This window comes from Pongo pygmaeus, chromosome 16, assembly GCF_028885625.2.
Source record: "Pongo pygmaeus isolate AG05252 chromosome 16, NHGRI_mPonPyg2-v2.0_pri, whole genome shotgun sequence".
Classification (NCBI taxonomy): Eukaryota; Metazoa; Chordata; class Mammalia; order Primates; family Hominidae; genus Pongo; species Pongo pygmaeus.
The window spans coordinates 37,536,122-37,563,986 of record NC_072389.2 but is presented as its reverse complement, the minus strand read 5'-3'; the positions used below and the strand labels follow the sequence as shown (position 1 = coordinate 37,563,986).

At 41.6% G+C, this 27,865-nt stretch overlaps 1 protein-coding gene across 1 annotated transcript; it reads right to left on the bottom strand.

Moving 5' to 3' along the window:
• Positions 1–2,968: 2,968 nt before the first annotated feature.
• LOC129014238 (amyloid-beta A4 precursor protein-binding family A member 2-like) lies at positions 2,969–27,865 on the bottom strand. The gene is made up of 8 exons (XM_063652541.1): positions 26,268–27,865; positions 24,227–24,289; positions 13,026–13,082; positions 9,285–9,424; positions 6,358–6,448; positions 5,062–5,109; positions 3,484–3,532; positions 2,969–3,067 (listed from the first exon to the last, which is right to left on the bottom strand). The coding sequence occupies exons 1-6, from the start codon at positions 26,784–26,786 to the stop codon at positions 5,074–5,076; spliced, it is 906 nt and encodes a 301-aa protein (XP_063508611.1). The 5' UTR covers positions 26,787–27,865; the 3' UTR covers positions 2,969–3,067; positions 3,484–3,532; positions 5,062–5,073.

Here is a 27,865-nt window from a genome sequence, read left to right as displayed (position 1 = left end):
TTTTTTTTTTTTTTCCCAAAGAGCATTCGGAAGACTTTCTAGTACACCAGTTTGGGAACTGTTGGTGGAGGAATCAGGGTAATTAGGATTTGGACTATTCCAGGTACAGGTTGTCACCATATTCAAGGAATTTTTCTCAGTCTTTGTATATATCCGAATTAACTATAGCAAATTAACAAGCAGAAATATAAGAATTGGGCCTTGGAGGGAGGGAGAGGGCGAGAGAGGGGTAGATAGAAGTTTCCTATTTTAACTATGGTTCAATTCTAAGCATTCTACAATTTCATTGGATTTTTTAAACTAGGAATTACCAGGGTGTTTAACTTCCAAATTCATGTAGCTTTTGGTTAATCTCTTCATTATTAACTTCTAACCTTAATTGCTTCATATTTAAATTATAAGTTTTATGGTGTGGATGGTATGAATTGTTTTTCAATCTTCTGACTTGCTTAATGGGTTAATATATAATTAATGTTTCTCCCACAGTCCACATATGCTTGAGAAGAATATAGAATATCTGATTATTGGGTACAGAGGTCTATATTTGTCGATTGTATCATGTCCATTCACGGGTTATTCAAATCTATATATGGGCATTCTGTGTAACTTACTTATGGTAAGCCGGGTATGTTGAAATCTCCAAACACAATGGCAGACTTGTCAATTTCTCCCTGTGGTTTTATCAGTTTTTCCTCTGTATTTTGAGTCTATTTTGATAGGTAAATAAAATATGAAAATTGCTACATCCTAATTAATAGTCATTTAGCATCAAGTTGTTACTAATGCTTTGTGTTCCAAAATCCTATCTTGTTGAAACTGAAGCTCCATCACTTGTTTTTGGTTAATGTATACTGGCATATCTTTATCACTCTCTCTCCTTTATACAAACTTTCAATCTTTTCACATCCTCATATTTTCAATAAGATGGATTAAAACAGCTGGATATTGTTTTATTAGTTCCATCTGTCTAACTGGTAACTTTAGTCCATTTACATTTGTTGTGACTGATTAATGTGGACTTCCTTCTGTCACCTTTAGAACTTCTATTTCTCTCACTTTCCAATGTAATTTTAATATCTCCTCCCGGGATTCCACTAAGACATATTTTAGAACTCATTCTGATCTCCCTCTCTCCTCCAACCCCACCAACTTCTGCCCTATCACTTATCCTCATGTCTGTCTGTGTAACATAAGGACTTACTTTTTGGAGATAATGGTCTAACCAATTAATCATTTCTTCTGGTGTCTATCCACCCACTCAGTTTCTTATTTCAACAATTCCATTGTATATTTCCTTATTCCATTTTATTCTGAGACAAAGTCTCACTCTGTCACCCAGGCTGGACTGCAGGGGCACGCACCTGGCGCCTTGGCCTCCTGGGCTCAAGTGATCCTCCTACCCCAGCCTCCTGAGTAGCTGGGACTATAGGCAGGTAGGTGCCCCATACACAGCTTTTTCCTTTTTATTTATTTATTTATTTTTGTTTTGGTGGTGGTGGGGTATTTTTTGGAGAAATGAGTTCTCACCATGCTGCCCAGGCTTGTCTGCAACTCCTGGGCTCATGCCATGCTCCTGCCTCAGCCTTGCAAAAAGTGCTGGGATTACAGGTGTGAACCACCACACCCAGCTATATATTTTATTTCTGTAAGTTCTATTTCATCCATTTTCCTTTCAGGTCTTCCTCATCATTCCTGGTGGTCTTACTGCTCACTCAATTTTATGAGTCCATCTTTTTTTATATAATAGATTTATTTCACATATAACTATTTTTTCACAATTCTAATATTTGAAGTCTGTATTCTGTATCTGATAATTCCAAAACCTACAGTCTTTGGGAAACATATTATGCATTGTTTCTGATAATTCTCAAATATACTGGGTTAACTACTTGAATGCTATGATTTCACTGAATTCATAGTTGCCTGCCTTTAGTCTTTGGGAATCCTACAGGCTTAAGTTAGAGATGCTTTCCTACAAAAAGTAACTGTGTCTACTTCTGATGAGAGCTGTGGAGACAACTAACATGAGACTACTTTACCACCGTACATAATCCTGACATTCTCTTGGATTCTCTTGGAGAATGTCAGGATTACACAAGGTTCTCAAATTTGGCTCCCCAACCTTGCTCATTTATACACAGAAGACTAGACTGCTTAGTATAGGTGGTGACTCACTTCCTCCTACCCTGGAAAAAACAAAACAGATCTCTCATCTGAATGTGATCACAGACTAGGGAATTCTGAAGGTGAATAACTGGAGGCTGTAGGCAGCAGGGAAAGACAGGTGTCCTTCCTGACCATAGAAATAGGTCAGAAGCTGCCCTAAAGGCTGTGTGCTCCAGGATTTCACTATTTAGCTCAACTACCAGTCCTTCCGTAAGAGTGAACGGAAGCTTCTTAGAGCACCATGTTGCCTTTAAACCACAAATTCTTGCTAAAAGTCACGGTCATGGTAAAAAACCTATGGCTTTGGAAGGCTTTCTTGGTCATGTCCTAGAATTAAGGTTAAGCCTGCGTTTCATGGTAACTGAACGGGAAACCAGCCCGACCAACATCCTTCTCCCCCGTGGCTTGCTCTCAGCTCCTCTTGATCGGGCCTTGGGCAGCCAGACGGTCTGGTTTTAATCCTTGCTCTGCCACCTGTGACCCTGGACAAGTTACCTACCTTCAGTTACCTCATCCACAAGATGCAGTTATTAGTAATACCCTCTTTTTAAGTTATTAAGAGGATTGAAAGAGTTAATAAAAAGCAAAAAATAAGAAGACTTGGTAAGCATAGGCACAGAGCGGAGAAAAAGCAATAATAAAGAAATGATACTTCCATATTTTCTATAGATCATCTTTGTAACAAGAAGAAAACAAAGCAAATAAAATGAAACAAATTCTCTGAAAAAGAATTAACACAGGCAGAAGGCTCACAAAGTAATACAAAATATATCTTATGGTTTATGTAAAATTCTTTATAAAATACCTTCTTTGCTCCAAGCTGCACTCTGGCTTTGCCTTTGAGTCAGGTGGCATTTCTTTGTACGATGACTGGTTCTGTCGAGTAGGCACTGCTTCAGCCCTACAAAAAGAAGAAAACATCTCTAGAAAACCTGATTCCCACTTGGGAAGGCCTAACAAAATGGCATATGCCTCAACAGCAGCACATCAGTGTTAAAAAGTCTGGAGTCAAGGGGAAAAAGTAAAATTGGACCATTTCCAGAATCTCACCAAAAACAACAAACTGACGTTCCAAGTGGCCTACATGAGCAAATTAGAACCTTAAATAAAGGTCACTCTTAATGCCTATCCTAGCATAGATTCAGCACCAAGTACAATCTCATTTTACTGGTTTACCTTTTTCATTCTTGAAAGTAGGAGCTATGAAAAAAAAAAACACTAAAATTTCTTTAAGAGAACCCTCTACTTACAACCTAACTTACGTAATCGAAACACTCTGTTGAGGGTGAAAATTGAGTATTATAAGAAAATAATCACCTGTTTTGTGAGAAGTTCAATACATAATGCTCCTCCACCCAATACATACCTTAAAAAGAAAAAAGGAAACATACAAAATTATCTCGAGAATTATTCTTGCTTAAACAATTTCTACATGCCATTACTAAGAAAGAATGCACACAGTAAACATGAGAAGAGAACATGCAAGCATGAACATACTTGTTAGGGATATAGGACAATGGGTAACTTAAAAACTCTGTTGGCATTACTCTCATGTAATTGCTCTGAAATTCTAGTCAATTGTTTGAAATGGCTCTTAGAACAGAATACTTTGAATTTTTATGATATCAAAAACTAAGAACTTAGCCCTAAGTATTCCAAAGAATAGGGGCAGAAGAACGCATTTCCTTAAAGTACTACCTCAGAATTCAATTCAGTAATTCCGATGTTGCCTGTAACATCAGAAAACAACTTCCTTAAAAGCATAGCAAGTCGGATTTACCAAGTTGCCTGTAACATCAGAAAACAACTTCCTTAAAAGCATAGCAAGTTGGATTTACCAAGTTGCTGACCAGGTCGCATTCCCTCCTGCCCTCAATTCCATCTTTGTGTTATACTTTATCTCCAGTTCCATTTTGCTTAGTACTCATTGTGCTCAAGTTGTCACTGTGGACATCAAAGCCTATAAATATATATTGTTGCGGCTCCTTCCTGTACATCTTTCCAAGTCATACCTGCTATTCTCCAAAGTCTGTGAATCCCGATACTAACAACTTGGAAATTCAGTTTAAGGTCCTCTGCAGAAGGTCAGTTAGCTCAAGGCAATCACATTTTTCTCAGGACTCATAAGAAATACTCCAACCCCAGAAAAAGGCCCTTCTTTCTGGTATCAGGAGCCGTGGGCCACAAACACAAATCCGACAGAATTTCCATTTACCTCCCACATCGTCCCTTCCCTAACGTTCTAGCTAAAGCAGGAAAAAAATCATGAAAACACCAACTGCAGTCATGAATCCTCCAGTTTCCTGGCCAAGATTTCATATTCCCTTCAAGATACCTCCCAAAGAGGACGTGACAAGGGAGGGGCACACAGAGTGCTACAGGTACCGAGAAGCTTTTATTTCTTTTATATATATATATATATTTTGAGACGGAGTTTCTCTTGTCACCAAAGCTGGAGTGCAATGGCACAATCTTGGCCCACTGCAACCCTTGCCTCCTGGGTTCAAGTGACTCTCCCACCCCAGCCTCCCATGAAGTGGGGGTTACATTACAGGCGCCCACCACCATGCCCGGCTAATATTTTTGTATTTTTAGTAGAGACGGGGTTTCACCATATTGGCCAGGCTGCTCTCGAACTCCTGACCTCAGGTGATCTGCCTGCCTTGGCTTCCAAATTGCTAGGATTACAGGCGTGAGCCACCACGCCCAGCCAAAGGTTCTATTTCTTAAGTTTGATGTTGGGCATATGGATGTATGATTTAATGTTTTAAAAAAGAAAGATACCTTCCTAGTTTTTTTGTATTTTCTTTTTTTGTTTTAGGCCTGTGTGCTTTATTCGTTACCCCATATGAATCTGTAAAGAAGTAGCCATTAGCAAATTCAGGCAATACATACCGGATTCATACTTCAGGAAGACAACCCAATTGACAACCACAACAGTTTCTATGATAACAAAAGTGAGAGAAAATACTGACATTACGGTCATATCAAGAAAGTCATATCAAGAAAGTTCAATCATAAGATATATCCACAAGCAAAAATATACACAAAAAGCTAAGTACGAAGCTTTTAGAAAACTACTACCATTCTTAGAGTAAGTACAAGAAAGTATTCTTTTATGTCTGTTTTTTTCATCAAAATACCGCATATAGCCATAGATTTTAAACCATTACATCTTATCTAGATTTTAAGCCATTACATCTTATCTAGATTCCATATTAGATTAACATTTCTTCTAGATTCCATCGTTATTCCTTTGTAACCTTTATTTTTAGTATCTTAAAAATATTTTATTAAATATAACACATACATTCAGAAAATTACATAAAATATACCTTAAGGTATACCTTAACAAGTTATTGTAAATTATTTGCCCATGTAACCACCAACCTGATCCAGAAATATATTCCAGCCAGTATCCAAGAAGCTCAGAGATGTCCCTTTCAGGTCACACATCTCTACCTCCCACCTGGATGGACTCCTTACCCTAACCTCTATGTGATCACCTCTTTGTTCTTAATAGTTTTACTGCCCAAGTATGAATCCAGAAATAAGTGTTTCTCCGTTTTCTTTTCATTTTTGTCCCCCTAAGAAGCCTTTTTAGAAGTTTTCTTCCTAATTCTACCCCATGCCCCATGGAATTTTAACACCACAGATATATTGTATGTCGGTTTATGTTATACGGCCCTTTGGAGGGCAGCAGACCAGTATAATAAGCAAGATTTTCTTTCACTCTAAGGACCAATTTTCACTCCACTGTAGGCGATATTGCCTCCACTAAGAATGTATGCCCTAACCAACATTAGTTTTCCCTGTTGTTGAACTCTATATAGAGGAAATTGTACAAAATAGGTTTTGGGGGGTCTGGTCTCTTTTGCTTAACATAGTGTTCAAGGTTCGCCCGTCTTTCCCACATAGCTGTAAGCCATTTTATGAATACCACAATTCTTCATTTTCTTGGAATGAACACTTGGGTTATTTTCCGTTTGGGGCTATTATAAATGATGCTGCTCTAAACATTCCTGTGCCTCTTGGTGCCTACGTAACTCATTTCTTGTGGAGTATATATCCACAAGATTCCTGAACCATAGTGTATGAGTATCTTCCACTTTACCAAATTGTTTTCCAAAACACTTGTACAAATATACACCTCCATTAGAAAAATAGAGAGTCCCGTAACAATTTCCTTACCTTAAAAGATAAGTTAAGCAAAATATCTCCTACGCCTTCTTTTTCTTTGAAGATCTGAAGATCACTGTGCAAAGGACTATCAGGGTCAACCCTAAGAATCACAAAAAAAAAAACAGTTCAAACAAAAAGATAATTTTTTTTTTCAACTAACTCAAAAATGAACCAATCTGAAAGCTAAAATAGAGCACCTAGGGTAAGTTCAAGAAAGAGAAGATCTTAAGCTGCTCTATATCCCCAGGAAAAAAAGAGGTCACTATAGCTTCCAGCTCCTTTAGAATGAATGTCCAAAAGAGACCATGATAGCCTACATCTCATCTAATAAGGGGGTTTGGAGTTTGCAGTCATTCTAAAGGAAAAGTCACATGTATATAATTTTCTCAAGAATTCAAAAGAAGTTTAATACGCTTTCCTAAACTTGTATTATTAGCCAAGCGGTTCAAGGAGAACAATTTGCCATGGACGGAACTATGAAAAGTTAAATCACTAAAAAATCGGTATTTTTCCATAACTGTCCTATATATAGATTCCTAATATGACTCCCACCCCCAACTCCCCCTTTGTCTTTTGTTTTTTGTTTTAAGAGACAGGGTGTCTTGCTCTCTCACCCAGGGTGGAATATAATGGTGCAATCACAGCTCATGTGCAGCCTCGACCTCTTCAAGCTCAAAAGATCTTCCTGCCTCAGCCTCCCACCATCTATAGTAGCTCACACTACAGGGGTACTACACCGACATATTTTAAAAGTAATAACATAACTACATCTACAATAAGAGTTAATTATGTTGCTTTCAAACCTGGGGGAAAAGTCATAAAAATCAGCTTGGCAATCATTCTCTGTATAATGAAATGTATTACTCTTACTTACTTTCCAACCAATGTTATTCAAGCTTGAGCTTTTTGCTACAAGATAAAAATCATGCAAGAGTTCACTCTATCAAGAAAATGACAAAAAAATTTCGATGGACATATAAAAACATTTTCAACACTCAACATTTCAAGAAGTAAAAAAAAAAAAAAGTCCAATTGAATGAAGCATTACGAAGTTTCAGAAAAATATAAAACTAGACACAAGTCTGGTTCATTTCCTATTTCTTATCATCTGAAAAACTCTAGCCAACATGTTCAGACCACCATGGACTCCATGATAGCACAGAATTCAGTATGAGTCTATTTCAAACCTCAGCAATTTGTGAAAATACTAGAAGACACTCAACGTGACACTAACTAAAAGAGACTTCCATTCATAAGACTACAAGCAAGAATATTACACAGATGGTCTAGTTCACACATTGACACACTGAGAAACACGTGTACCTACATGCAACTGGTTTCAGTTTTTCAGTGTGGGGACTTCTCTAAAGATGAAAACACATCCATATCTTATCCTAACACTAAGTAGAAATGGAACTACTTTTTAGTCAGGTGAAACTAAAGGTTTTAAAGACTGCACTATACTTTGAAAAAGAAAAAAAAAAAATCAAGTTTACAAAGATCTTACTTCCTAGATATGTAACCATGACCTCATTTCCTATCTATAAAATATGAGAAGTTTCTCTTATCTCTAAAATATGAAGAGCACCTATTTCACACAGCGGCTATGAAGACTAAATGAGAGGATATATAAAGTATAAAGTACTTAGCATAGTATCGGTCATGTAAAAGTGTTCAATAATTTATACTTGTTTTGAAGATAAACTGGAATCGATCACAAGACACGGAAAATACAGTAACATTATTTCAAATGCTACAAACTCAGTTTTTTAAATAATCAAGATATGAGAAATTGACTAAATTTCTTTCCTCTAGGAAAAATTACTAATTAAATTAATATATAACTAAGACTGAAGGAGGGAGAGTAATCTATCTGGTTTCAACACTTGACATCTACTTGCCTAACAACTCATTCCCTGTTTTGGAGAACCTGTGCCCAAGACAAAGTAACTGGTCCTCGGCTTTCGTGGAGTTGGTAAATAGCTCTAATACAAGGCACGAAGTAGTAAGTGTTCAGACAATCATCTGATGTTTCCCTACTCTGTCTGAGCATTTCATGTATATACACACATCATTCTCATTGATGTTTCACAGCAGTCATCCAAAAGGTATGTACTGTCTATCCATATTTGAGAGTTCAGCAAAGTGAAACCAAAAAAGGTGTGTTTGTCACCAAACTCAGTGTTCTTTCACATCCTGCCGCTTCACATAAAAGAGATGTTAAGTCAAAAGAGAAGAATTAGTTTTGATTTGGTCAGAGCAGGATGGACCAAAGTCAGCTTCATGAAGGAGAAATAATTTGAGTTGTGTTTTGTAGGAGAGAATGAATGTGAATATACAGATGCCACAGAAGGAAGGTAAGCAGAGAAAACAGCATAAACAGGCTGGAAAGGGGCACATACAGGGATCAGCAGGTGGTTCCAGGATGTGAAGAGCAGATGAACAGGGTAAAAAGTGGCTATTCATAGATGAGAAAGATAACCTTGGGCAAGAGAACATATGACCGTGGCTAGGGATGGTGGCTCATGCCTGTAATCCCAGCACTTTGGCAGGCTGAGGTAGGAGGATCGCATGAACTCAGGTGTTCCAGATCAGCATGGTCAACATAGTGAGACCCCATCTCTACTAAAAATCTAAAAAATTAGCCTGGTGTGGTGGCTCATGCCCATAGTCCAAGACACTTGGTAGGCTGAGGTAGGAGGATCGCTGGAGCCTGGGAGATCAAGGCTCCAGTGAGCTACGATTGTGCCACCACACTCTAGCCCAGGCGACAGAGCAAGACCCTGTCTCAAAACCAATAAACATGTGACTGAATCTACCCCTAAGGCAGGGATGGAGGAGGAGAGCAGCTGAGATCGGCATGTTGATGAATTGCCTGGTATTAACTATAATTACTTAAACAAAAATCTAGGCTCTGGCTATTTATACACACTTACACAATTAAATGGTTTTGCCTTTCAGTCTTCCTAATTTTCTCTAATATTGCCAAATTTTCTTTTTCAATTCCTTCATCCTCCAACTTTTTCCCACTAATCGGCTCTGCTTTCATCTCGTAGTGATCTAAGTCTTCTATATCCTGCAAAAAGAAGAAAAATGTTAGCTTATTCAACCTATTTTTCTTCAGCAGTTTCTTCTGCCAGAAGTTAAATTATTCTTGACTCAATGGGGGACAAGAAACAGAATATATCTATCCTACGGGGAGAGAGAAAAAGCCCCCACATTCCATTCAAGAGGCTCCCGCCTTTTATATCCTAGATTTTATTTAAAAGCTAGACTCTGGGTAAAGCAGATTTAAAAGCTTTACAAAGTCATAACTATTATGAAATAAGCCATCATTTATTTATTTACTTCTTTAATTTTTATTTCCTTTTTTAAAATAGAGTCTCACTCTGTCACCCAGGTGGGCGTATACAGGGGTGATCTCTGCTCACTACAAACTCTGCCTCCCAGGTTCAAGTGATTCTCGTGCCTCAGTCTCCTGAGTAGCTGGGATTTCAGACATACATCACCACGCCCAGCTAATCTGTTTACATTTTTAGTAGAGAGAGGGTTTCACCATGTTGGCCAGGCTGGTCTCAAACTTCTGATCTCAAGTGATCCACCCACCTCTGTCTCTCGAAGTGCTGGGATTACTGGCATGAGCCTCCACGCCCAGCCAAGCCATCTTTTAAATCTCCTCTTAAGAGGAACCTTTGAGACAGTTTAGCAGCGGGTGTCAAGAACCTTAACTGTTCATAGTTTGTTCCAGAAACTCGACTTCTAGAATTGTATTCCAAGAAACTAGTCTAAGATGTAAACACAAATTTAGGCATAAGGATACCTATCTCAACCTTGCAACCAAAAAAACAAACACAAAATCTGCATGTGCAAAAATAGCAAAACAGTTAACTCAATTCCACGAAATATTAACAGGCCACTGAAATACCAACACAGCATAATTTCTCCTGTATCAAAAAACTTTGAAATGAAAAATGGAATACACAAAGGAATAGAAGAATTTCAATTATGCTGAAATATGCATAGGAAAAGACCAGAAGAACTTATATTGAAATGTTAATTTCAATTAATTTTAGTTGTTCTCTCTGGAGACATTTGGTGCTTCCCCCTAATTTCAGTTTATGGTTTTATGTAGTAAGCATCTATTGATGTTAATAACTAAAAAGTGAGTTAGAAAAAGAATTTGATTTCAGGTGCTCGGGAGGCGGAAATAGAAGGCTCGTTTGGGCCCAGGAATTTGAGGCTGCAGTAAGCTATGATCATGCCACTGCACTCCAGCCTGGGTGACAGAGACCCTATCTCAAAAAACAATAATAATTTAAAAAGAATTTGAATAGTATCCCCCAGAACAACATCTTTATTCACATCATTCTGCTCCCTCCCTTCCCATACTATCTTGTTCTTACACACATACAAATATATGCAGATTTTTAAAAATCCTAACTTTTTTCAATTACCTTATTTTTCTACTTTAAATGCCAAAATCTCTAAAGGAGTAGTTTATATTCATCTTGATTTTTTTTTCCCAAGCCGGCTAATTCACTGATTTCTAGACCAGGTTACCGACTACCTTCACTCAAACTCTGCCCATGACTCCATACTTCATGGAGCTCCCTTCTCCCTGTGTGCACCTTTCAGCCCTGATATTCCATCCTACGCTTGTTTTCCTCACAATGCTCACAAATGCCTTTGGCCTGTATTTCCTCCTATATGTTCAACCTCAGTCATGTTCCCATCCACAAAACTTCTCCACCTAAGTATTAATCAGCACATCACAAACAGAATTCAACACAACTTTCTAAAGCAATATCCTGAGAACACTGTTCCCTGCTTAAGGCCTTCCTATCAATAATCACACCAAATAGAAACACACGCCTGTCTTGAATTCAAGACTTCTAACCATCTGCCTTTTCTGGCCAATCTTGCTTTCCATGACTTCAACACATCAACTTTCCTTCTCAAAACAAAAGCATCCAATGCACCCCAACACACCATGTCCAAGGTTGCTCTGGGCCTGTTCCCACCTTATTTTAGGAGCCCAGAATATCTGCTTTTCACCTGTCCTAATCTGACATTTCCAAAGTCCAGTCTCTTACCTTTCTAGATTTCCCTCAACGTTGCGGTCCCTTGTTTATTATCTTAGAGGGGAAAATGAAAGGGTTCATGATCTTTAGTACAATGGCTGCCTGACCCACGGAAAACGTTTAATGTTTTCATGCAGTTTATTCCACCTCAGCTAAACTGCATAAAAACATTAAAACAAACTCTCATTCTAATTGGACAATTCTAAGAAGTATTTTACTCCCAGACTCATAAAACAAGCCTACAGCCAGGCACAGTGGCGCACGCCTGTAATCCCAGCACTTTGGGAGGCCGAGGTGGTGGATCACTTGAGGCCAGGAGTTCAAGACCAGCCTGGGCAACAGAGCAAGACTCAAAATCTACAAAAAATAAAAAAAAGCATTAGCTGGACGTGGGGCACCTGCCTGTAGTCCCAGCTGCTCAGGAGGATTGCTTGAACCTGGGAGTTGAAGGTTGCAGTGAGCCGTGACCACGCTACTGCACTCCAGCCTGGGTCACAGTGAGACCCTATCTCAAACAAACAAACAAACAAAAACAAGCCTATGACACTACTTCTTTAGTTTTGAAGCACTCGAAAGTATATTTTAGATTAATAATTTCCAAACCAAGAAAATGAAAGCCTAAATTAATTATAAGACCCCAAACCGAAAAAATCTTGTCAAACAATCAAGACCATAACATTCACATACCTTCTATTTGGTCAATGCAGAGACACAGATCTTTGTTCCGAAATTTGCATTTAAATGCAAAGCTTCAGAGCCTGAAAACATCTAAAATTATACCCAGGACTGACAACTGGCCTAGGCTCAATGTCTTTGGAATGTGCTCTACTAAATTTGCTACCGTTTGAATGTGTTCCCTCCAAAATTCAGGTGTTTCTAATGTGATGATATTAAGAGGTAGGACCTTTAAGAGGTGACTAGGCCAAGAGGGCTCCTTCCTCCTTAATGGGATTAAGGCCCTGATGAATGAAGCTTCACACATTGGACTAGCTTGCTCTCCTGCCCTTCTGCCTTCTACCATGTGAGGCGGCAACAAGAAGGCCCTCAGACACCAAATGTTGGTATTTTCATCTTGGATTTCCCAGTCTCCAGAACTGTTGGAAAATAAATGTCTGTTCTTTATAAATTACCCAGTCTCTGGTATTCTGTTATAGCAGCATAAAACAGACTAAGAGAAAATTCCTGATGATTTTTCAATGAGACAGTTTCACTACTTCTGGTGAGTAGTCCCTAACATGTTCTCAAATTCTCTTTTTATGCAAACATAACATTTTTTAAACTTAGTAGTTCCTCTTCCTAAAAAGAACCAAATGCAGGTTAAGGACTGATCAGTATTACACAGAAATACAACTTTGGTGCTAAAATTAAGGGCTTTTGTTATTCAGGAAATCAAATCCAAAGAATTCAGATAAAGCAATTTGCTCAAAGGTGTATCATCAGTTAAAGGTAAAGCCAGACTTCAGAAATTATATTCCATTCCAAATACAATGTGCTTTCAATTATTCCACATTAATAGTAGTTTACAAAGGAGACTTATGGAATTACTCAAATAAAAAATGACATTTATGAAATGTCATTCTTACATCAAATACCTACTTCAGCCATCTCCTCTTCTTCCTCTTCCTCTGAAGTCACTTCTTCTGTTGTCCCATTCTGAAACAGAGAAAGAATCTGCCAGGTCTACACAGGCTGAATACAGGGCGAGTCCATTAGAAGACCCATGCCATAGCTTTAGGGACAAACTCTCAAACATCTGTCAATGCAGTGCCGCTACCAGAGAGCTTATTAAAATTAAATGTTCATTTTTAAATCCAAGTTTGATTTGACAAACAACAGTTATCAGCTTTTAAAAATGGAACAGAAAATAAAAGATTTAGGAATAAAGAAAAGCAGTCAAATATAAATGTAAAATACAAAAAATATAAGTCAAATATAAAGCAAAACTGAAAAAATATTAAAACAATCTAATTTGTTTATTTTTTAAAATTTAAAATAAGAAAACATTTTACTTTCATGGCTACGTGTGTAAAATCAATGGCTTATTTTGTTTAAAATATCACAAACTATCCATTCCTTAAAATAACTACCTGTTTAACTTTGAAAAGCCTGAATCATTACATAAATTCAATTGCCTTACATTTTAAAAGATCAGATGTGTGATTTATAGACACTTCACAAAACTAAGAATTATGAAATGATTACCACCTTACTAAAAGGCAAATTTTAGTTTTCAAATCATGTTATTTACTACAAAATACCTCTCTACAAGACAGATTTTACCAACTGACGCAATTTACAATGATCAAGTTTAGAAATGAATTTAATGGGGTTTGAGGAAGTGCCTTCATACCCAGTTTGGGCAAAGTTCCAAAGATAAGCTTCCTGGCCAGGGCACAGTATATAAATGCATCTTTAACCATGAAGGCCAGTTCAGGTTAGAACCCAGAATATGTAGAAGATCAAGAAACTAGGATCCAGAGATCAAGTAAGACCAACAAAGGTCTCAGCAGTTTCTAAGCATCTGTTTTTAGATACTCTGATGGAATAATTCTTAAGAAAAACAAACGCATGATCACAGAGGGTGTTAGAACTCTTCTGGATTAGTGAGCAGGAGAAAGCCATGTAGATAAACATACCCATGCAGAATTAACTTATATTTCCTTTAAATCTGCATCTCTTTAGACATTCTTTGTCTTCTAAAAACTAAATGGAAAAAGGAAGCAAGCAGCAGCTTCCAAAACATAATTCACCCCTTCTTCATTTCCCTAAATTGTTATATTCCAAATCAAACTATTTTGGGTATCTAAAGAATATATACTTAGCCGAAAAGTCCCAAAGACTTTGGCTGCATCAGTGATTGAAAGAACATTTTTGAAATGCTCACTGGCCAGGCGTGGTGGCTCACGCCTGTAATCCCAGCACTTTCGGAGGCCGAGGTGGGCGGATCATGAGGTCAGGAGATCGAGACCATCCTGGCTAACACGGTAAAACCTTGTCTCTACTAAAAAATGCAAAAAATTAGCCGGGTGTGGCGTCGGGCACCTGTAGTCCCAGCTACTTGGGAGGCTGAGGCAGGAGAATGGCGTGAACCTGGGAGACGGAGCTTGCAGTGAGCTGAGATCGCGCCACTGCACTCCAGCCTTGGGGACAGAGCGAGACTCCATCGCAAAAAAAAAAAAAAAAAAAAAAAGAAATGATCATTTCAAAGCCTACCCTGAGAATCTGGGTTTTTGTTGTTGTTGTTGTTTTTTGAGATGGAGTCTCGCTCTGTCGCCAGGCTGGAGTGTGGTGGCAGGATCTTGGCTCACTGTAATCTCCGCCTCCTGGGTTCAAGCGATTCTCCTACCTCAGCCTCCCGAGTAGCTGGGACTACAGGCATGTGCCACCACACCCAGCTAATTTTTGTATTTTTAGTAGAGACAGAGTTTCACCATGTTGGCCAGGATGGTTTTCATCTCTTGACCTCATGATCTGCCCACCTCGGCTTCCCAAAGTGCTGGGGGGAATCTGTTTTTAAAAAGCTCTCTGAGGTGATTCTGACATGCATCCATGTCTGTAACCATCAGTCCAGTTACTATCTTTCACTTTACAAATGAGAAAGCTGAGCCCCCACCCCTCAAAAAGGGTAATTTAATCAAAACAAAAAGTGAGTTCGGGTTGTAAAATCCTTAGATGAATTTCATTTCAGGATGTGGCCTGGTCCTCTTTCCAAAACCCCACCAAAATGACAGTATTTTTTTAAAAAGAGTAAGTCTGCCGCAGCAGCAGAAAAATAACAAATACAAGGAGATTACCCTTAGTGAACCAAAACCACAGGGACATGCCGGAAGACAGAAAGCAGACGGAATCAGACTGCTGGGCTTGACAAAGCCAAAAACCCAATCCAAATAATGGAGGGACCACTTTTTTCCAGAAGAATCTAACATTCTTTATTGTACTTGTCCCAACTACAGTTGGTAAGGATCACCCTCGGATATAAGAAACCTATCTTGCTGGCCTCTTACTATGAGTGTGAAAATCAGAGAGAAAAGACAGAATGTTTTTAACATAACTCAACGCAGCAGCAAAATCTTATAACAGACTCCATCTCTGCCTTTTAACTCAGGAGCTAGAAAGCTCTCCTGCCAGCACCTCCCCATCCTCATGCCACAGGAGGAGCACGGGTCTGCAAACCAGGAGATGGAGGTCACGGCAGAAAAGAGTGACAATTCTGAAGACACTTGTGATGGTTAATGCTGAGTGTCAAATTGATTGGATTGAAGGATTCAAAGTACTGATGCCGGCTCTGTGAGGTGTTGCCAAAGGAGATTAACATTTGAGTCAGTGGGCTTAGAGAGGCAGACCCACCCTTAATCTGAGTGGGCACCATCTAATCAGCTGCCAGCGAGGCTAGGATATAAAGCATGCAAAAAAACGTGAAAAGACTAGACTGGCTCAGCTTCCCAGCCTGCATCTTTCTCCCATGCTGGATGCTTCCTGCCCTCGAACACCGGGCTTCAAGTTCTTCAGCTTTGAGACTAGGACTGGCTTCCTTGCTTTTCAGATTGCAGATGGCCTACTGTGGGACCTTGTGATTGTGTGAGCTTAATACTCCTTAATAAATACATATATGTGTGTGTATACATATATGCTTTAGTTCTGTCCCTTTAGAGAACTCTAATACAACACTCATATCAACAACTGATACTGATCAATGGTATACCTCATGTATAAATGAACAGATAACCATGCACCACAGAGAGTTGAAGAAAACTAGCAATCTGAGAGGAAGGTGCCAAGTCAAATAAGCACAAATGACCGGAAGCACTACTAATGAAGGAAATAATCAGAATTTAAAAACCTAATTGGAATCTTTAAGAGTAATTGAGAAGACTCTGTATCCACAAAATAAAAAACAGATTACTATGTAAAAGACAATTCTAGGAATGAAAGTAAGATACCCTCCCCCCACAAAACAAAACAAAACAAACAAAAAAAAAACCACCTGTAGAAGGGCCAGAGCACAATACACTTCTCAACAAAGCATTTATGATTAGGAAAATCAAACTGTGACATTCCCTTAGAACAGAGAAAAAAAGGAAATGGAAGGGAAAAAAAAGGGAATAGTTAAGGGACATGGAAGATACAGAGATCTAACATTCATCCAGAAGATGGAGGGGAATAGAAAGAAACAAAAGAGACAAATGCTGCTGAGCCAAAGAAAAACTTGAGAATATTAAGTGGCTCTGAATGCCCCGAAGGAATACTGAAAGCTAGACACAGTGGCTCATGCCTATAATACCAACACCCTCAGGAGGCCAAGGCAGGAGAATCACTCGAGCCCAGGAGTTCGAGGCTAGCTTGGGCAACATGGTAAAAACCCATGTCTACAAAAAAATTTTTAAAATTAGCCGTGCATGGTGGTGTGCATCTACAGTTCCAACTACTCAGGAGACTGAGGTGGGAGGACTGCTTGTGCCCAGGAGGTAGAGGCTGCAGTCAGCCGTGATCACACCACTGCACTCCAGCCTGGGCAACAGAGCAAGACCCTATCTCAAAAAACAAAGAAATACTGAAAAGTAAAACCCCCACACTTTACCATTACAGAGAAAATCATACTAACTACCAGAAAGAAGTAAGAATCAGATAGGCATCAGATTTTCATTTGTAACAATAAATATCAGAAGGTAAAAGTGTAAAGAACTGGGAAGAGACTCAACTATAAACTTAAAATTCTATATCTAGCTCCATCAAGACAGGAAGCAACTCTGTGTATGTTCGCCTCCGGATTCTCCACACCAAAGTGGATATCATTCAGGGATATACTTGAGGGGCAGGGAGCAAGAGACATAATACAAGAAATAGCAATGAACAAAGACAACAGTAACACCAATAGTGAAGTCTAAACAATTGCTCATAGATCACAGGGCATATTCTCTGACTATATTGATGCACCAAAAGTAACTCAAAAACCATGTGAAAATGCTTTTTAAAAAGTTTTTTTTTCCCCAGATAATTCTTGGGTAAAAGAAGAAATTGATCCTCATGCCCCAGTCATCCAACTCCTAAGTACGTGCCCCAGGGAAATGCTGGCACAAGGGTACCATGAAATACAGACAAGAAAAATCATAGCAGCATTCACTGTTTCTAACAACACTGGAAACAACACAGATGTCTGCATATAGTCAAAGGGATAAATGGCATGGTGTATTCAACAATGGAGTAAATACAGCAATGCAAAAGAACTATAGCTACACACAATAGGAACAAATTTCACACACAATGTTGAACACAACAAAGGTATGAAAAATACATAAAATATAATTTTCAAAAGCTCAAAAAATAGGCAACACTAAACTATATTGTTCAAGGATGCACACATGAGTGACAACACTAGAGAAAAGTAAGGAAAGATGAGTGTACAGAGAACAGTGATTTGGAAGCAGCCGGCAGATGGTTTCTGTAGTGCTAGCAATGTGCCTTCTGTTCACCTGGGTGCTATTTGATCAATGCAGAGACACAGATCTTTGTTCCGAAATTTGAACTTAAATGCAAAGCTTCAGAGCCTGAAAACATCTAAAATTATACCCAGGACTGACAACTGGCCTAGGCTCAATCTCTTTGGAATTTGCTCCACTAAATTTGCTACCGTTTGAATGTGTTCCCTCCAAAATTCAGGTGCTTCTAATGTGAATAGGATGCAAAAAGTGAAAACTTTATGCATCTTTACAACAGCCTAGAAGTATGGATGAAGCAATCTTTTTTTTTTTTTTTTAAAGAATCTACAGTTACTAAAACTAACTGAAAAAGTGGGAAATCTGGAGACCAATACATAGAAGAAAAACGGCAAAGACTCACTCTCCAAATTGGACATTTATTTAAACCAGGGTTTCTCAGCCTCAGCAACATGTATATACTGGGCCAGACAATTTGTGGAGGGTTCTCCTGTGTGTTGTACGATGTTTAGTAACATCCCCTCTACCCAAGAAATGCCAATAGCACCTCCCATCATGACCAGTTGTGACAACCAAAAATGTCTCCAGATTATTTCCAAACATCCCATGGGGGCAAAAATCTCCTTCAGTTGAAAACTACTGTGTAAACTAGAGCTACATCCTAGATCTTAGAAAAAGATGTAAGCTTCCCAAGTCAGCCCTGCATACCATTGGTACGGAAATGAAATAAGAGCCTAGAAGGAAACAAACAAAACTATAATCTTATTTAATATAAAAGTAAAAATGCAAAAATAAAATACTACCATATCCATTCTAACAGTGTTTATTATAGGAATACAAGGATGATTCAAAATTAGGAAAATTTCATCAGGTAATTCACAAATTATATTTCTACATAGAATTGAAGGCACAATCATGAAAAACAAAGCAGCTCTATATGCATTAAGTCCATGATCTATTCAGTGACAAACACAGGTTGCAGATGTCTTACAGAAGGAAAACTGAACACCAAACACGTATTTCTCCCATCTGCTCTTTGTCCTGAGGCTCCATGGGAATTACAGTGAAGAATAAACATTGTATAAACACACACAATTACAAAAAAAAAGGAATGGGGTTACCAACAGAAGAGAATTCACCTCCAATAGACAATGACAGTAAATGGGAAATGGTTAATTAATGAAGAAAAGCAAACAGTGGAGGTTAGGGGGATACCGATGACAAGGAGGCTAATTTGTCCCATAGTACCCTGGAGAGGCACTAGACTCAGACACCAGGTACCTCGGAGAGTGGGACTGATAGGCAAGACTGAAAACAGATTAACCAAAAGCCTACATACAGAACTCATTTTCCAGGCCCTGAAACACGTTGTTCTCCCACATCTCCTTAAGCAGAACCCCAGCAAACATGCATCTACCTCAGGCAAGAGAACACAGATTTCACTTCCAGGGGAATGGAGTAGTTCCTGCCATCATTTATGATTGCACAAGGAGATAAGATAGAGGAGTGGGGATAACAATTGGGAATCAGCATAAATTCCCCCTAAAAACCCTTTCCCCTAAAAGCTATCAGTTGACAAGTCTTGGCCACAAAGAACTCCCAATTTTTTTTTTTTTTTTTTTTTTGAGACAGTGTCTCACTCTTTCACCCAGACTAGAAGGCAGTGCATGCATGATCACAGCTCACTGCAGCCTCAACCTCCTGGGCTCAAGCAATCCTCCCACCTCAGCCTTCTGAGTAGCTGGGACTACAGGCAGGCATCACCACATCCGGCTAATTTTTTATTTTTTGTAGAGATGGGGGTCTCACTATGTTGCCCAGGATAGTCTTGAGCTCCTGGGCTCAAGTGATCCTCCCACCTCGGCCTCCCAAAGCGCTGAGATTATAGATGTGAGCTACCACACCCAGCCTCCCATTGTCTTTTAGTCCTTCTCTCAAACATGAATGAACAAAAGGGGGAATTTTAAAAGACTACAAATGATGAGCAATGTAGAATAGACATTTGGGGAAAGGCTTTTGAAAGAAAAATAAGACCAAAATAAACTAAGAAAAAATTATTAAAGAAAAAAGACATGCTAGGGAGAGGACAAAAGAGTATCAAAATAGCTCCTTAGAGACACTTGTGAATATATTACATCTATAAAACAAAAAATAGAATATGAATAAGGAATAATCAGAGAAGAAAAAGTTCTCAGAACTCAGGCTTCATCTTTGGAGTTGGTCCCCAATGAGCCACAACTCCTGTCATTCACGTCCTCGGAAGGGACCATTCCACAGTGAATCTAGGTTGGCTCCGAGACTTACTTTAACCTATAGAATGTGGTAGAAATGAAACTGCACCTGTTCTAGGTCTAAGCCTTAAGAACAACTGACAGCTTGCACTTTTGTGCTTCTGGAAGCCAAAAAGAAGAACTGACTATTCTCTTGGAGAAAGAGAAGCTACATGAAGAGGGCCAAGAGTATGAGATGCTATGTAGAAAGGTCACACGAAGAAACACCAAGGCAGCAGACCTGTGGGTGAAGAAGCCATCTCAGACATTCCACTGCAGCTGAGCATCCAGACGACCAGTCCCTGACACTGTCTAACCATGCGGTGAGAGCTGTCGAATGAGACCAGCAGAAAAACTGTCCAGCTAGCCCGTTAACCCATACAATAGTGAGAGACAGACAAATTTGCGGTTTTATACCAAACCCTTGTGGAAGTCAGTGTGGCGATTCCTCAGGGATCTAGAACTAGAAATACCATTTGACCCAGCCATCCCATTACTGGGTATATACCCAAAGGACTATAAATCATGCTGCTATAAAGACACATGCACACGTATGTTTATTGTGGCACTATTCACAATAGCAAAGACTAGGAACCAACCCAAATGTCCAACGATAGATTGGATTAAGAAAATGTGGCACATATACACCATGGAATACTATGCAGCCATAAAAAATGATGAGTTCATGTCCTTTGTAAGGACATGGATGAAATTGGAAATCATCATTCTCAGTAAACTATTGCAAGAACAAAAAACCAAACACCGCATATTCTCACTCATAGGTGGGAATTGAACAACGAGAACACATGGACACAGGAAGGGGAACATCACACTCTGGGGACTGTTGTGGGGTGGGGGGAGGGGGGAGGGATAGCTTTAGGAGATATACCTAATGCTAAATGACGAGTTAATGGGTGCAGCACACCAGCATGGCACATGTATACGTACGTAACTAACCTGCACATTGTGCACATGTACCCTAAAACTTAAAGTATAATAATAATAAAATTAAAAAAAAAAGTTTTGGGATAATTGGTTAAGCAACAATAAATAACCAAAACAAAACTTAAAGTTATGACTAGCCAAATAAAATTTCCCAAAAGCTTGTACACACATGCTCACAGCAGCAGTATTCACATTAATCAAAAGGTAGAAAAAACTCAAATGTCCCTCAGTGGATGAATGGATAAATAAAACTTAATATAGCCCTCCAGCTGCAGTGAGCCGAGATCATGTCACTGCACTCCAGCCTGGGTGACAAGAGTGAAACTCCGTCTCAAAAAATAAAAATAATTAAAAAAAAATAGCCATTCAGTGGAATATCATTCAGCCTCAAAAATGAACGAAGTACTGACACATGCTACAACAGGGATGAACCCTGAAAACATTATGTTGGTGAAATAAGCCAGACACTAAAGGGTACATATTGTCTGATCCCATCTTTATGGAATATCCAGAATAGGCAAATTCAAAGTGAGAGAAAACAGATTTTTCATTGTGGGGGCTGGGGGGAGAGGGAAGAATGGGGAGTGACTGCTTAATAAGTACAGGGTCTCCTGTGGGGGCAGTGAAAACGTTCTGGAACTAAATATCAGAGGTGGCTGCACAACATTGTACTAAATGCCACTGAATTGTACACTTTAAAATGGTAAACTTTATGTTACAAGTGTATTACTACAATTTAACAATAATGGGAGAAGCAAGAGTAAGGAGAGCCCTCTAAGGGTCTCAAACATACTGCCCTATAAGAGTCCCTTCACCTAAGCTCTACGGAGGTCACCTGCCAGCTTGTACTGAGCTAACCCTCCAGTGACTCACACCCAGGCAAAGTGGGAGATGGTCCAGGGGAGGGGCTGGGTCATCCAGGCAGCAGAGGCAGCTGTCCGTCAACCACTGAAACCCCCTTCTCCTGGTCACCTGCCTCACATACCAGGTGCCACTCTGGGTCTATTTGTGGGGAAGGTGGGAGCTCCGCCGCTTACAGCCCCCAGAGTTGCAGAACTAGGGAGAATTCCATTTGGTTTTGTTCAATTCTCAAATGAGAAAATCTTCACCAACCCTTTCTAATACCATTGCTTAGGGGTCAGCATGGCTGCTTCTTCATGCTTGCTGCAAACACCTGCAATTTTTCCATCCTGCTAACTTAAAGGCAAGAAGCCCTGTGTGCATAGTTTAATGACAGCAACCTACTGGGGATAAAAATCATTCACGTGGCTCTATCGAAGGCTCAAGCCTGCAGTTCTCTCAGGAGGCTTGACCTGTGACCTCTCCTGTATTCACCCAGTGGCCTCCACACTCGGCCTCCAGCCCTGCACACATTCTGAGAAAATTAGCTTGACATCTGAAACATGAATGTAACGATGGTGCCCAAGCCAAAAGGAAATTAAATGACCAGTAGTAAGTCAGCATTAGACTTCAGTTTCCAGAAGGCATTTTCTACAGTATTTAACTTCCGCTCATTTACACAGGCCAGATCTCTGTTCTCCTAATATGAGGAGTCCACAGTTCCGGTCAATAAGATTAGTCCTAATAAGAAAAAAACTGAGTTTAGTCTCGATGGAACTGCCTAAGGCTACAGACATTAAAACAAAGTCCTACGACTCATAATTTGAAAAAAAAGTTTCACCAGATGATCTATAAAGAAGATACCAATGATCCAGTTAACTTCACTAAATCTACCTGTCTACTTTTAGGAATATACACAATAGAATATCTGGGATATTTAAACTTGTGGGAAAGGTGACAGGATAGCAGAAATGGCTGTTATTTGATGGCGGATTTAATGATATATGTTTATTTTAATGACACTCACAAGGCATGACCACAATCACTTTACTATAAGCCACAGCCTGTGGGATCTATGTTCCTTCCACTCCCGCCAAGGGGGGATCATGACCCATACAAGACCTAGGAGAGAAGGGGAGGCTCCCCACTCCCACTCAGGATGTGGTTGTATTATTTACTCATGGCTTATTTTGGTCGTGAATGTCCTCCTGACACCTCCCAGGGCTATGCCGACCCACCGCCCCACGACCACACAAGCCAGGTCCACAGGCCTGAATGGGTGTAATCACAGCTCATCCCTACTGTGGCTACATCTAAATAGTTTTGATTTGGCCTAAAATGTTTTTGCTTGTTTGTGGGTGATACAGTTTGGATATTTGTCCCCACCTCAATCTCATATTGAAATGCAATCCCCAATGCTGGTGGTGGGGCCTGGTGGGAGGTAGGTGTCTGGATCATGGGACACATCTCTCATGAATGACGTGGGCCATCGTCTTGGTGATAGGTGAACTCTTGCTCTGAGTTCACAAGAGATCTGGTTGTTTAAAAGTGTGTAGCACGCCCCCTGCATAGCCCCCTGATCAATCAATCAATCTCTCTCTCTCTCCCCCATTCTCACCACGTGAAGTGCTAGAACAGCCTAATACAGTGTGATTCTGGCTACATGGGTTCAGACTGGCTCAGCTTAGCTTTAGAGGGTCCAAAATGGCTCGAGCCCGTTCGTCATCCAAAAACCTTTTATTTCTTATTTCTTTTATTGTGGTAAGTATACATAATGTAAAATTTACCATCTTAACCATTTTTAGGTGTAGAGTTCAGTGGCATGAAGTGCATTCACACTGTTGTGCCATCTTCACCACCACGCATCTCCAGAACTTTTCCATCTTCACAACTGCACCCATTAAACACCAGCTCCCCACTCCCTGCTCTCTCCAGCCCCAGTCACCCCCATTCTACTTCCCGTCTCTGTGACTCTACTGTGGGTGCCTCAGAAAAGTGGAATCACACAGGACTTGTCCTTTTGTGACTGGCTCTAGCAGGATGTCCTCAAGGTTCATCCATATTGTAGCCTGTGTCAGAACTTCCTTCCCTTTTCAGGGTGAATGAAATTCTATTGCATGTGAAATCCTTTTCTTTTGTATGGTGTTCGCTATGTTGGCGGCTCAGAAGAGCAAGAGGAGCCCTGACCCGCCACTGCTTTGTCTGTGGAGTGGGTTTTGAGGGCTGGGGAATGGCTGGATGACCCCCCCTCTCTTGAAGATGAACACAAATATTTCTAAAAGTGGCTAACATGCTACTGTTCACATACCTGGGATCCAATGAATGAATCAAGAGGGGGCAGACAGGCTCCAGAGGCAGAATCAGAGGCCACCTGCAAGCACATGAGCCGAAGGACAGAGGCTGATGAGACAAGAGGGTAAATGAGTGATGCCGCCACACACAGCAACAGCCTCCACTCTGACATCGCACCCGAGCAGCTCTTGGGGAGCAATGTCTCCCCACCTTAAGTCCAGCTCAGGCTCCCTGACCTGCACAGCTTGGCTGCACCCAGAGCAGACCTGGAGGGACACCCTTGGGGCAGACCCAGAAGTGAGTCAGCACCCAGTGTCTCTTAAAAGGCCCAGTGTCTCTTCAAGGCTGAGTGTGGTGGCTAACACCTCTAACCCCAGCATTTTGGGAGGCTGAGGTGGGTGGATCACCTGAGGTCAGGAGTTCAAAACCAGCCTGGCCAGCATGGTGAAACCCCGTCTCTACAAAAATACAAAAAATAGCCGGGCATGATTGTGGGTGCCTGTAATCCCAGCTACTCGGGAGGTTGAGACAGGAGAACTGCTTGAGCCCAGGAGGCAGAGATTGCAGTGAGCTGAGATCACGCCATTGCACTCCAGCCTGGGCAACAGAGCAAGACTCCATCTCAAAAAAAAAGGACCAAGACCAGACAGAGGCCTGGACCATAGGCAGCTGTTGACACTGCAGGAGCGCAACGGCTTCTATGAGCCTAGCCCAAACATCCTTCAGCTCCAACAGTTTGGGCCTTGGCTTGGTCTCAGCTGGAGAGAGATCAACTTCTCTTCTGTGAAGGTTGACTGGGGAGTTGGGGGCAGACATGGGTGTGGCAGGTCCTGGAGGCCTCTATCAGCCCAGGGGGCTTCATTCCATTCCCCATCTCCTTTCTGCACATCTGAGTTATGCGTAGTTTTCCTGAGCTGCTCATGGTATTATCTGACATAGGATTAGGAGTTATTTTTGGTCAGCCCCCTATTACCATAGTCCCTTGGGGTAAAATTCCCGTGCTTACTATCACCATGGGACCTCCTATGCATCCCACAGCCCCCTGTAAACACGGAATTGCTGTGAATGACAGGAACACCCCCAAAATGAAGTCAACTGACACTTAATGTGCTTTAGAGAGAAGACAAGACATTAAAATACAATTGCTGAAAATCCAGGAGTCAATATGATTTCCATTCCAAACCCAAGCTCTCAGTACACACACAAACACACACACACACACACACACTCAAATTCATGAATTCTTCTCAGAAAAAAATAGTAGTTAAGGCTTAAAAAATATGAAAGCAGTCCACATAATTGGCCAAATAGAAGTTCCTTCACCCAAGTCCAATAATCACATCTTCTTTATATACTCACAGTGAGGCTTTTTTTTGGAAGGCGGCTTTTCAAATGTGTTTATTAGAATGGACGCTGACTTTGCTATAATTAAAATACAGTTATGCTGACATCCACTGCCCTCATTAGCATGCGTTTCTTCCCCGAGGTTTTGCCAAACTTTCAAAAAATCCTTTCCCAAATAGGTATTCACAGCTAACTGCCCATCAGGTCAAGGCCCCCGGGCTTTAAGAGACCCGTCCATTGTGAAACGCACTCTGGCCCCGACCCCAGCCACCAGGCCACCCAACCCTGGCCGCAGCAGTGTGTGAGCACCAGCACCCCCAAGTCTTTGCCACTGCCCTGCTGGTCTGAGTACACCCGTGAGGATTGAGGGGCTCTCCCACACATACTGCCCCACCATGAGCAGACCCAGGGCAGTGGGCAAGAAATCGAACCTCTCTTCTAGGGTGGGAGGAGGGGTGTCTTCTGCGAGACACGAGTCGCCACTCAGCCCTCAACTGGCTTTACTCCTGAGTCTGAGCGGTGAGCTTAAGAGTGGCCGGAACATCCACACAACATGTCTCCCAACTGGACCAATGAAGAGCTCAGCCACCATTAGAACTGTGAGGCACCCAGCACCCCCTACTGCCTCGCTTCAGCATCTGCGAGGCCTGTACCCTGAGGTCCCTTGCTCTAGGGCCCCTCTGCTCCCTTCCCCGGGACAGCCAGAGTCCTACCTGCTCGTGGGGCCACTTCAGCCTCTCTTCTGGGGTCCTGGTCTTGGGCTTGAAGCCTCTCTGGGGGTCTCCGTGGTGCTTGGCCTCGGGAAGGAGGTTCAGCGACTTGGGCCTCGCCTCGTGCCTGCTGGGGCTGCAGCTGGCCTTGATGGGTGGACAGGCCTCTGCAGAGCCTGCAGGCCCTGGCTCAGGCCCATGCTCGGGGCTGGCCTCACTGGTGCTGGTGATGCTGGTCATACTCAGGCTTATCTTGATCTCTGCCACGATCTGGTCGATGTCCTCCTCCTGGTCCTCCAGGTCCCCGTCCCTGCACCTCAGGGGGTAGGCAGAAGCGCTGGTGTTCCCGTTAGCCTCCGCAGGGTAGTAGTCCTGGCAGCCCTCTTTGCTGGGACAGTAGTGACCATCTTCTTCCTGGTCGTGGGCCTCCATGACAGAGGGCTCATCCTCCGTGATGGACAGTTGGCCATCAGGGTAGTCCTGGCTGCCTTTAGCCCCGTGACCATGGGGGTGCAGGCCCATCTAGGCCGTCTACTCCACTGCATCCTGGCACCCGTCAATGTCCACTGGGTGTGCGCCGTGAGCCAGGTACTCCTCCCTGTTGCAGTCCATGCTCTCCAGGTAGCTGTCATCCTCAGGGCAGTAGCGGATGTAGTAGGGGATGCCCTCCTCCTCCTCAGCGAGGCCCTCGTCATAGTCCTCCTCCTCAGAGGTGTTGTTCACGTAGTCAGAACTGGAGTCCCCATCGGGGCTGTGGTTGTGACACTCCTGTTCCTTAGGCGTGGGGCTCTCAGTGAGTGAGGGTCTGTGCTACATTCCAGGAGGATCCAAATGTGAACACAGCTAGGTTCCAGCTCTGGGACTCGGGAAAAGGAGGCACAGGGAGCAGGATATGTGCTGCAAGGACATTAATGCTCCCGTGCTTCATTCACTCACTCATCCAACAACAGCGCTAAGGCTCCACTGTGTGCCAGGCACTTTTCTAGCTACTGGGGATCCAGAGGTGAAGAAAGTCTTTTACATTTGAGTGGTAAGAGACTGACAATAAACAAACAAGTATAGAAATAACACAGCGAATGTTGAGTACTGAGGAGAAACACAAAGCAAGGTTAACAAGAGAAGGGGAAGTAACGCTAATTTATGTAGGGCTGTCAGGGAGCCGGCAATAAGTGAGGGGCCGGCCAGGTGGGCATCTGGGGGTGGCTGATGCCAAGGGGGTGGGAATAGCATGTGCAAAGGCCTGGAGGCAAGAGTGGCCTGGCAAATCTGAGGACCGAGGGATAAGAGGGAAAGAGCCCACATTCAGTTGGGATCTCCGGGATGGACATGGGCCAAGATGACAGGTGGGGATGGGGTGGGGACAACCCAGGGCAGATCTGGGCAATGAGCCTGTCTGCCTGGAGCTAGGACAGCCTGGAGGGGCCATTCTTGGGAGCGAGCGGGGGAACTTGAGAAAAATCAGGCTGAGTAACATGGATGTGGAGGGAGCACTGGAAAGCCACTGAAGGCCTGGGCAGTGGTGACACACCTGGCCTGGGCCAACTTGCAGACTCAGGGGTACCTCACAGCCCAACCTGGGAAACCTCACAGCCGGCACAGAA